We start from the raw sequence: 12,195 nt of genomic DNA on the forward strand, positions 1-12,195 counted from the left end.
GGGGAGACCAGGGGCAAAAGAGTAGGTAGGGATAGCATTCCGAAGGAAGGCACCACCAGGAAGGTGCTTAATACGGAGAGACAGGTATCCAAGGGCCATCTTTCCTTGGAACTAGACACATCCTGGAATAAAAACCTTCTCTGCTGGCCTTGAGGGACAGACTGAATGGTGCTTTGTTTGGAAAGTTAACCCAGAATCAAGGGAAACAGATGCAGTTGACTGGAGGGAGGTTGCGGTATTCCCAGAAAAGAAGGAAGGGTCTTCCAAGTCATAAAATATCCATTTTGGATAATGGAAATCACCCAGGAGTCGGACCCTACCCACGATCATACCACCGGGTTTTCATCAACCTCATGGGGTATGTCTGAGGGAGCAGGTGCAGCTAAACAGGATTCAGGCCTACCGTTGCTGACCTTCCTATTTGCAGACGGCTCAGAAGTACTCGTGGAACCCTCCCATAGCATCCCTAGCCAGACGTTTGAGTCTCTGGTTTTCTAAATATAAATTCAAAGCAGACAGATGACTGTGCAATGTTTTGGGAATGAAGGCCTGACAACTAGAGCAGGACCGGTGGCCGTGAGTAGGCCCTAAGCAAAACAAGCAAAGCTTGTGACCATCTTTGTGTGGAATTTGCCTGCCACACCTACACTTGCCTTTCCTGGATGACAATAACAAAACAAAAGGCAGTAGCAATATATTAAAATCCCATATGAGATACTAATCTGAAGCTGTAAGGCAAACCAACGGGATCCAACGGCAAACCGAACGTACGAGTCAACCTTTCCCAATGGCAGGAAAAATATTCTGGAGATGGTACGTGTGGACATCCCTTTTATGGCTGTCTGTGCCTATGAGCGGCGTTTCTAAGCTTTTGTATACAGGCTGGACGGTCATGTCGTCTGGGCAGAATACAATCCATATGTAAACAATACTGCAACATTGAGTAGAAGGACATCATCTAGCTTTATCACTCTCTGGGACAGCATGTGATGAAGGACAGGTGTAAACAAGATAGTCTTGGTCTACAGGAAGAGCAATTACCTAGTGGAAAGGAGGAATTTCTTCCGACCGTCCTCTGTAACCTTAATGAATGATTTTCAGAACCGGGTGTCTGAAATTGTCTGCTGACAAAGAGAAAAATGAAGATTCAGACTTTCTGGAAGAAAAAAAGGCTGCCAGGGTGGGAGGGGTTCACAAGGTCTCTTAAATAGTTATTCAGACTTGTTGGACTGTCCTAAGTTTTTGGGTGTTTCAAGAATTCTTCTTGGAACCCAGTTATTTCTTCTTAAATGTCTGTTTATCTGCATTTTGTCAGGACTGTATTTTGTTTCTAACCAAAACTGGACGAGGAGTTGCAGAATCAGTTGGAAAATGTGGAAAGGGAGGGCTGAAAAATCTTGAGAGATTTTCTGTTTCAGCTTACCACTTTCCTTAAACTTTCTGATCACCTTTGTAGCAGAGGGGCCAAAAACTAGGTTCTTCTTTGGACAAAGATAATCTCATTGTATCAACTGGGAGGTTCTGAGAATGCAGATATGCAAACTTCCTCAAAACAGTACCAGTAGCCATAGCCCTTGAAGAAGCATCGAGAGAGTCACACACCCTTGTATACTACAAGTAGTGACTTGAACAATGAATAAAATAAATTTAAAGCAGATATTTCCTCACAAGAAGAAACTGCAGGGGGGGGAAAAAAACATTTCCTCATATATTCAAAGACAGGGTCGTATCAACCCTTAGCATATGAGCCTGAAAATTCACAATGTGAAAATCAAAGTTGCGGAAGCATACACTTACAAAGATCTTCTCATCCTTATCAGAAATAGCAGGATTGGCATTGTTTAGCAGCAGAAGGATTAACTACAGCTATAGTTGCTGGATCGTACATAAAAACTTAAAAGGTCAAGGAACTTTATATGTCCTATCTGCCTTTTTAGGAGGAGCTAGCTGGCTGTCAGTAAAATTGCAGGCAGTAACACATACTACAAAGATAAAAGAACTGGAGGAATGGTGGTTTTGGAAATTCCTTCTGTAACAGCTCATATTTTCTTGGGGACTAAGAAACCTGTGTTCTCCCACTGAAAATACTGGCGCAGTCTAGAAATACTCTCAGAGAAAGAGGACTCCCACCATCACAACAAGGAGAGTCAAACTGAACTCTCATCAGAGTCCGAATCATTAATCTGAGGAGAAAATCCTGCATCTATCCATTTATCCTCATGTCCAGGTTCAGAATCTTAAATATCCCCAAGAAAGGAGGCATAATCCCACTTTTACCAGAAAAACAATTAGGAAAAGAATCAACAGCCCAAATTAAACCCGGAGCCAGATCCAGTAAACTACTCTTGTCTAAGACAATTTGAGGAGGGAGAAGATGCATGATTAGTTTCAGGGGGTTTTTTTGGACAGGAAAAATGGGACCAGCAGTGTTAATGGCAACAGCAGCTTCCTCTGAGTTGAGCACAACATTCTCTCCCCTTCCTAATGAAGGAACCCCAACAGCTGCAGAAGACGTAGCTAACCCCTGGGTCCATAATGTCTGTAGGTGCTACACCAGAGGAATCCAATGTAAAAGATTAGTGGCTAGGGTACAACTAATGACCACAGTAGAGTTACCCACCTGTGGAAAGGCGAACTGCTAGCCTGCAAAGGCTGTTTGGTTAGCGTTTTCTTTTTGTGGCTGGAAGAAGGACAGACCTTGGACAGACATACTGCTACATAGCCAAGCTGAAAATGGTGTCCCTTCTCCGAATAAAACAAGCACCCAATGCTGGTAAAAACAGAAGTTTTAAAAAGTTATTTTTTCACAGTTACTCTAAAACCACTATGAAACTGCAGAAAAAAAAGTGTTTCCATTTAAAAGTACAATACCATCTTGTGACAGTCCATTAATTAACAAGCTCCTAGCTTTAAAACAAGTTTCCTTTAGAGAAAATTATTAAATGGAATTTTTTCCCAACGAAAGGGCACTTATATGAACAGCACAAGCCGACAGCTGAGCCTCAAAAGTCTCTCAGTAGGTTATTCTCTGGTGTCAGTAAAACTCTGGAGGTCTTGGCACCCAAACTTATCTTTTAGTCAGCTCAGCTCGAGCTGCACGGCGGTTAGGTGCTTGGAAGGTGCCCTGAAGCTTTAGAAGCTGACCAGCTGTTATATCCTTAACAGGATACAATACATATAGCTAAGGCTACTGCAGCAGTGATCAATAAGATGATCACAATGTCTTCTGAAGTGTACTGCATCTCCAGACTTCTTGACATCTACTGTTAATGGAACAAACAAATATGAGAAAAACAGGTCCTGCATTTCTTAAGTAACTGCTGATATAGTTAAGGAGTGTAACTTCACTGAGGCACCCGGGTGGATTCAAAATTCAAAGGAAGCTGACCTGGATGTGTACTGACAACCTTCCAAAGGTTGCTCTGAGTAAAATAATTGGTCTTACTACTATTCACTGGCAACAGAAGAGTATGTCAGACATTGCAGGTTGAGGAAAAGATCTTATAACTAATGGGGCATGTCTTAACATGAGGCAAGAAGAAGCTACAGGTTGATGTGGTCTTGTCTGTGTGGAACTATCTGTGACAGCTAGGGCTAGTATTTATTAACTTAGCACCAGTCAGGGAGCTTAGACATCTGCAACTTTGTTTTTTTTTTTGTACGCATTCTACTTTTACTGCCTTTTATTTCTCAATGTAAAGACAGCAGATTGTTCTCATGGTGAAAGACACAGCCAAGAGTTCATGTCATGTACTCTGCTGAGGCGAATCATTGTGGGAAAATGTGCATCAAATCACTTTTCCATGCACCACAAATTACTGACCTTAATCAGTTTTTGACAACTGGAATAAGATTTCAAATCAGAAATTATGTCCAATGAATACAAGAAAAGTACTCCTTAAGAATTTTTTCTCATTTGGCTCCCTGGAGGAAAACCTGTGGAAAGTATGCACAGCAATGCTTGCTGCACAGCAATAAAGATCCGAACATGCCACCAGCTGATGCACCATGTAACCACTGATATGCTCACATCTTTATGGGTGGGCTTTGGCCAACCACCTGAGGAGGATAAAGCTCCAGAACACTGGTAGGCTGGCTGTGGGCTTCTTGCAGGCAGGATATTCCAAGAAGTGAGGACTGTAACAGTAAATTATTCTATGATCATCATATAGCAGCTGTCAACGTAAGGAATAAAATAAACAAAGCACAGCTTCCAATATTAGAAATGACAGGAAGAACAACCACACATCCCAAGTAGTAAGGAAAACACAGCTGTCTTGCAATGAATTCATAGTGCACCCACACAGAAAAAGCCATCCCATGAGAACTAGTTACAAACAGGTAAGAGGGAACCGAGTCAAACCTATCCTGCAAAATGAACTTGAATTTTCTTCACCGTGACAAATTTACCTTTACAAGAACACATAATTAAAAGCAGTCTTTTAAATGCCCTACAAAGCTATCAAATTTCAACAAAGAATATTTATCTTTTCAATTTTACAACAGATTTAGTCACAAGATAAATTCTCAAGTAACAAATAGTACATTCCCAAAAGGTAAATAAAAAAAAGACACTGCAGGGCTTCACTCACCTGCTGGATGATGGTTGGTCGCATAACCTTGTAGGGGGTGTGGTGTAGCATATGCCTGTCTGTGCAGAATGTCTGTCTCGGGATGGGAGCTTCTTGACCCACCATATACCAAACTAAAAAAAAAAACAGAAAAAACATTTTGTTACAAACTTTGCTTAAAAAGATCTACACATTTTTTTCAAGACCAATGACGACACACTAAAGGAATTCTGCAGTGAAATAAATTACAGCTGAAATTTTCAGCTTTCCAGAAGCAGAGAACTGACTGGCTGGAAAGAAGCCTTTCCAACAATTGCAAACACATAATATAGTTAGTAGGTTACAGATAAAGTTTGATAAATACCAGAGTTGGAAATGTACTCACTTTAACACAAGGTCTTATAAGAACAGTAATCTCTCCTAAGACTTTAAAGAATACAGAAGTAACAAGTTTTATTTTAACCCACTAGTCGTCCTTCAATTCTTTAAAAAAAATAAATACATTTTTTTTACATTTTGTGTTTTCATAATGCCATAATCGCTGCTCTGGGAGGATGAAACGTTGATATTGCAAAGGTTTTCATGCTCCAACACAGTTATGCAATTAAGTTCCTATATATGCATAATTAACTTCTTCCCCTGACACAAATTAAACATGAAAAGGTACTTAAACCCTTCAAGTTTAAGGAAAGGAGAAGGAGGCCTTCAGCTAGACAAGTTGCACATATTTGATGTTGCTACAGCAATGACTTGACGATCTCTAAATAGACTTCTTGTTTTATCAAATTAATCTAATTACTCTTACAGTCAGAAGAAAACCGATGCAACCTCTGCATCATCTACATCATGCTGGGCATTTAAACAATACAGCAAGCTGTTTTAGCTAATGAATAAGGAATAATTCATATTTTAACTCTGAAACAATACAAGAATTGATGGGAGTAATGCTATATACACACACATTTGTTGCGGTCTTACACCTGACATTTCTTTTTTCCTGTCTGTTTTGCAAATACTTGAACATCCAAATGGACATTTCCATTAGGAAACAGCAGTTTTCTGATATAAAAAGGTGAAAAATGGCCTAAAAATGACTACGATTTCCAGCAAAACAAATTCATACCCATCAGTGACAGGTATCGGGTCAAAGAAGCAGGTTTCCAAGATTATAGCTGGCAACTGCTTTGTAGTTTCAGTAGACCACAATTAAGGCAAAACTACTCACTTGAAACAGACAATATTTTTCTGTTGTGTGAACTTCCTTAAACGCAACTACAAACCTTTTGATATGCACAAGTTCAAATGTACCTGTAAAGCCAGTCATATCTTCATGCTCGAGATCGCTCTGCTGCAGCAATGCAAAAAGTTTAGAAGTCTAATCAAACTCAGAAGTTGAATGCTCGCTGATGTCATGGCTAAATTCTCACAGACACTCGGGAAGAACCAATGTCATTTTTTGAGGAATCAATTAAGGGTAACTGTTTAATTAGTAAATAACTCTAAAGCAATCTTTTAAAAAGCATAACCCGTTACAAATAAAAATAATGAAATATACTAACTGAAAAGCAACTAGCTGCAGTGGTGGTGCTGAGGTAGCATTGTCGCCTAACAGTACAACGTTGTCCTGTTCGATTCTCAGCTACAGCGTCTTCTGTGTGGAGACTGCGTGAATGGGCTAACCTTCGTTGAAGGTTGTGCGTCAGGGCTGGCAACTTGGCGCGTAAAAATCTACTGCCAATCATTAGCGGACTGGAGTTCCCTTGTGTATTCCTTTCGTAGTTCATCTAATTTTCATACTTTCCTGAGATGTATTCTTGTATATATAGAGTAATGCAATATGTTTTACAACTACTGTCTTAAAAGTTTTCCTACACTATTTAGCGACAGAAATATGTTGTAGAATTGTATTATATCTCAACCCTGCCTATCTCCTAAATGTAATAGTTTATGCTAAAAGCTGATAAAAAGGAAAATGAGAAATTAAGAATATCAGATCAAAAATGAAAAAATGAAAAAGTGGTGCCCTAAGAATAAATAGTCGAGTATGGATGTTCATTTACAGATATAGTTTTTAATTTTCGCTATTTTCAAATATAATATTGTCATATTGTAATATGAAACAATTGTAGTTCCCTTCCCTATGTTTTTTATGGTGTCGCTACATTTCATGTAATAACATTTGAATACTTGTTTGGAAGGAAAAACAAGTGAATTAGTGAATGTAACCACCTAGTGAATATTGTTTGATTTTTATTAACCTAAGAAAGTCAATATTAGCCATATTTAATATTGATAATAAATATTAATAATAAATAGATAATAAAATATATAATAAATAAGGATGGGAATACATCCATTCGCAACAATATTGCATCTCCACATTATAGGGGAAGGAACGTAAACACATTCGGACACTTCAGGTTAGTATACACACATACTTTCAAATAATTTGTTGTTTATATTACATGTCACAGTATCATTTGTATGTTAATTATTTTGTATGGAAAACACTTCTGTGTTCACAGCATCAAACTATTTTTATTGTTTAATGTAAAAAAGTTGAATATATAGCTTTTAAAAAATAAACGTAATTCAAAAAGAAACGTAACTCAAATTGATTAATTGACACACTGTGTGTTTTTATATATAGAATGAAAAAAACATTTGGTAACTGTTTGAAAAAGTTTGGCAGAGGCCAAATGAAAGCGCTTACGTATTGTGGACTGTACTGGTATGTTTTTACTACAACAATATTAAAGCTTGAAATTTTCAACGTTGGTGGATTATTTCCGAGGTTCCAGCCCCATTGTGCTATACAGCATTTAGTCACCACTGCTTGTTGTACTACTGTAAAGCAAATGAAACACTCAGTATGATACAGGCATTAAAAATGTGAGACTTAATTAAGCTCCACTTTATCAGCATAATACGGGACAGGGTACAGATAGATAAAGCCCAGACTAGGAGTTGAACTAGGTTAGTGGCTCAGCTGCTGGATGAGTTTGACAAAAGATGATGGGATTCTGTGGGGAAGGGAGATGGTGGCCACAGCTGGCCAATAATTCCTACACAAGCAGAGGCTTGCATGTTCACAAAAGCCGATAGCAGGGAACTCGTCCTGGCTATCTCAAGGTAGTGATGACAGCTCTCAGGTCACACGTGTACAGCTGCTACAGACCCCACACCACTTGGGTATCTCTGTGCTTCACTACACAGGTTTACACACCAAGTAACATTGTAACTACTGTTGGTTCTATTAATGTTACAGACTCTCCACAGCTTCTCGTACAGAGTTTCACTTAAGCATAACAATGGCGTGCACCACTAAAAGGGAAAGGTGTGGTTAAATTCACACAGTTATTTCTTTTATCCTCAGCCATGTCACTACTGTAGAGTACGGTCTCAGTGTACAAAGAGGAGGTCTGCAAACCATGTACATTAGAGGTACTCAGGCCACAAGTCCTATTTCTATCAGCCTGCATTGTTCTGTCATGCACATCAGTTCTCTGTGTGATTTACTGACATGCTTTCAATGAGACAGCAAGCGTCTATATTATAAACTCAGGAATCACTCAAAATTGCACAGTGGGTAGCAGTCACTTGTTTTTGAGCCAGTTGAGTCTGCTGCAGCTGTAGTTTACCCAAACCATACAAATCATAGGTTTATAGGTACTAAGCTAACTGCCCTTGAAGACCACTTTAAGCATAGCTTCTTCTTTCGACTTTTTCCCAGTTAGGGGTCACCACAGTGGATCACTTATCTGCTCATGATTGGCAGTGGAGTTTTTATGGTGTCGTTGCCAGCCCGGCACCCAACCTTCCACAGAAGGGACGCCCATGCACGCACTCAAGCCTAGGGCCAATTTAGAGTGTCCAATCAACCTACAGCACGTCTTTAGGATGTGGAAGGAAACCAGAGCACTTGGAGGAAACACACGCGACCACAGAGAGAACATGCAGACTCCGCACAGAAGGCACCTCAGCTGATGATCTAACCGGACAACCTCTTGCTGTGAGATGGCAACGCTAACCGCTGCACCACCGCGGCCACCTCATTTTAAGCATAGCTAATTCCCCTTTTTGTGCTCAAATTAATCTATCCTATTTGGTTAGAGATTGGCCTTACCCATTCCACAGTCCATAATTATATGTTAACCCTAATGAGAATAACAGGGATCATACCATAAATAATTTTAAGGGACATCAAAATGCAATCAATCATATCAATATGCAATTATATCATGTTGTCAGTGCTTTGTTACAATGAGGCAGGAAGTGATGCAATGCGGCAAAAATGTGAATTATTTGATACACATCTGATGTTTGACCTGCAAAGTAAGTTGAGGTGACACCTCAGACCTGAAGTCCATTTTCATGCAAACACCTCCATACGGTCTTGTCCAAACAAAATGCAACACTCTTGGGTTAACAGCTGCAAAGTTCATCACAGCACTGAATGCTATCCCTATTCAGAAAGGAGCAACTGTCCTAACTAAAAACTTTCTGAAAAATTATTCATCTTGGTAAACAAAGAGTTGTATGTCAATCCAGTCTTCTCTGCCAGCTAGGTGGGCAGCAAAGGCGGAACACAGCAAACATTTGCAGAGCCAACCAGTCTATGTATAGCTGAGCAATACTTTTACACTATCCACACTTATTTTCATGGTTCCATAATCCTCAAGAATGCTGCAAGCATCAGATTATTAAGGCTGTTCTCAATGGTAAACATCAAGATGTCTGCGTAAATTGCTTTGAGCTCTTCAATAAGAAGCATCACTCTATTTAGACCAGCAGCATCTTACCTATGACATTGACTGCATTAGAAATAGTCCCCCGTGTCACAACACTGGCACTTGCAGGAGAGTCCTCTTCACAGAGCAACGTATAGGTTACAAAATGCCACTGTGACTTCTGCTGCCATGGTTTGCATTTCCACGTGAAGCAAGTCAGTCGTGGGCTCTCAACTCCTGCCACCAGGTGACTTGAGGTGTGCAAACACTGGCTAGCTCATAGGTTCACAGGAGGTTATTAGGCTAATGGCCCTAGGCCCTTTACAAGCTTAGCCATGTTATACCAGTATTTCCTAAATGACCTTGGTTAGCTGGTAGTTATTTGCACAGCAAGTCGATGATCAGAACCGACTGCTCCTGTCCATGAGAGATGCAGGTGCCACCCCCCAGGGTAAATTTATGGTGTCCCATCCAACTGTCTAGGCTGCGACTGAATAGGGTCAATGAGGAGCTCTGCTTCATGTGAATTGGGAGTTTATTCCAGTGGAGCGGCAATCTCTGGGAGATATCTGTCCCTCCAGTATGTTGTTAATGTCACAGGCTAGGTTGAGATCCCTGGAGCAAGTGACTCTTGTCCCATTTTTTGTGGATGTGCAGCATTTCCATTAGGGCAGGGACAGAGACTGCTGTATAGGCCAGACACAAGTCATCTCTCAGCAGCCTGTAGGATACAGAGTACAGTGACAGGGCTTTTAGTCTTTCCATGTTGGTCACATTTTGAAGACCCTGAATTTTCTTAGTATGAAATCTCTGTGGTCTATCCAGCTGCTACAAGTGCCTGGTGAGATACATGCAAAAGGCAGCGTTGTACTCTATTAGTGGTTTGACGAGGGTCGAGTACAGTGGAGTTATAACATACTTAATCTTTGATGCAATGCCCTTACTTATGAAGAGAGGAAAGTAAAAGGCATTCCTTACCACCGTGAACACATGGTGACTGAAGTTTAGACTGCTATCAAACAGTGTTCCCAAATCTTGCACAACTGGGTTTGAGCTTAGGGGGTCCTGTCAATACTGTAATTTACAGGGAAGCCAAAGCGGATGATAACGCACATTTTTTTGTGTTTAGTTTCAGTCCATGGCTTTGGCACCACTTGTCTGTGTTAGCCCCTTTTGAAATATGTCAACATCGTTTGGAGACTCAATGACTGTTCCCAGTTTGCATTCCATGAACGTGGTAAGCCACAGGCCATCTACTTTCACCTGGACTTCTGAAAAATAGATTCAAAATAGTAGAGGGCCCAGCACAAATCTTTGTGGTACACCACTGGTATCTACTGGCAGAGGTGGAATCCCCAACTTTGACAGGATGCATTCTATTGGCAAGCCAGTTGGCTGCCCATCTAGTGATGTATGGGTAATCCCCAGCTGGGAGAGTTTCTCAATGACATCTGAGTGGGCAATTGTGTCAAAAGCCTTGGCTAAGTCAAGATGGGCAGTATGTACTGCTCTGCCATCATCCAGGGTTTTGGTGACATTCCTGAAGAAGTCCACCAGGTTCAATAAAAATGATCTATCCTTAATGAAGCCAAACTGGGTCAGGTTAAGAGTTTGAAGGTCTCCTATGTCCTTGTTGATAAGACTGGTTAGGGATATGGGTCTACAGTTTCGAGGGTCGGATGATGGACACCCTTTGTGCAAGGGGATTACTGTTGATGTTCTTCTCTCTGCTGGAACAAAGCCAGTGCTCAGGCTAAGGTTAGAGTGAGTGACAAGAGGTTCTGCTAGGTCTTATTTTAGGCTGTTTAGTAAGCAGCCTGGGATGTTACTTGGTCCCACAGAGGCAGTGTTATGGGTTCTGGAGAGTGCAGATATGACCTGCTCTTTGGAAATACTAGGTAGAGGACTGTTGTCTGGTATGCTTTGGGGTATGGCTGGTGGGGATTGGGGGGGGGTGAAGTTTACACCAAATCTGTCAGCTCAAAGGTTGGTAATTTCCTCAGGTCCAGTATGACAGGTACCATCCACTATAACTTTGGCACATAGTTGAGCATTCCCATTTAGATGTCGGACATAGCAAAAGAATGCCTTATGATTATCCTTAGCAAGGGATGCTAATTTTGTTTTTTTAACTAGCTTTAGAGGACTTTATAAGATGCCTGATTTGCTTATTCAAACTGTGGAGGGTATTCTTTTTCTGCTGATTAAGCTCCCACTTGTTCTTAGACATCAGTTTCGTCCTTTTGTTATATAATCTATTTATACTTGAGGTCCAACAGGGTGGTCTGTTTTTTCAGGAGGACTTGGATTTGATCTGGCCAGATACAGCAGAGTCTATACAGTTATTTACGTAGTTATACAGGGCATTTTTGTACTCCCTCTGCATAGGAATTGTTGTTGGCTGTTTCAGCAGGGGGTTTGAAACTTTTATACCATCGCCTAGTAGGCTGTAGTTTGCTTTGGAGAAATGCTTCAGCTTTTTGGAGAAATGCCTCAGTTTTTTGCTCCTGTGGGGGTGTCAGATCTGATCATTATTTCGAACGAGACAGATTTATGGTCTGACCTTACCATGGAGGGCAACACACAGGGGGTAGTGCAATGACCCCCCCCATGTTGGTAATTACAAATCTAGGACATATGAGCTCCCTGTGAGGGGGGGTGCAGACTAGCTGTTCCAGGGCATTTGTATTGACAAAGTCCAGGAACTTCAGGACCAGCATCTTTGTGCTTGTATATGTTGCCCATTTGATGGAAGGACAGTTGAAATCTCCCATGACCAGAGTGTTTGGCTATATTTTGAGTGACTCAAGTCCTAGAAGGTGGTGCACTTCTCTTGGTTCATGGTTGGGAACCTGTAGCAATGATGTGGTAGGATGTTTTACCTATAGTTAGTT

The 12,195-nt window shown here is 40.8% G+C and overlaps 1 protein-coding gene across 2 annotated transcripts in view; it reads right to left on the reverse strand.

Annotated features, from left to right (window-relative positions):
- The window catches only part of LOC122811051 (proline-rich protein 12-like), a 1,358,252-nt gene that overhangs the window by 1,046,747 nt on the left and 299,310 nt on the right, over positions 1-12,195 (reverse strand). For both annotated transcript variants that reach the window (XM_044082594.1, XM_044082593.1), the window contains exon 2: positions 4,593-4,705. In XM_044082594.1, coding sequence (XP_043938529.1) covers positions 4,593-4,705 — 113 coding nt within the window. The remainder of the gene's footprint in view (positions 1-4,592; positions 4,706-12,195) is intronic.

This window comes from Protopterus annectens, chromosome 9.part0 (genome assembly GCF_019279795.1).
Source record: "Protopterus annectens isolate FY-2018-M chromosome 9.part0, PAN1.0, whole genome shotgun sequence".
Lineage (NCBI taxonomy): Eukaryota > Metazoa > Chordata > Ceratodontiformes > Protopteridae > Protopterus > Protopterus annectens.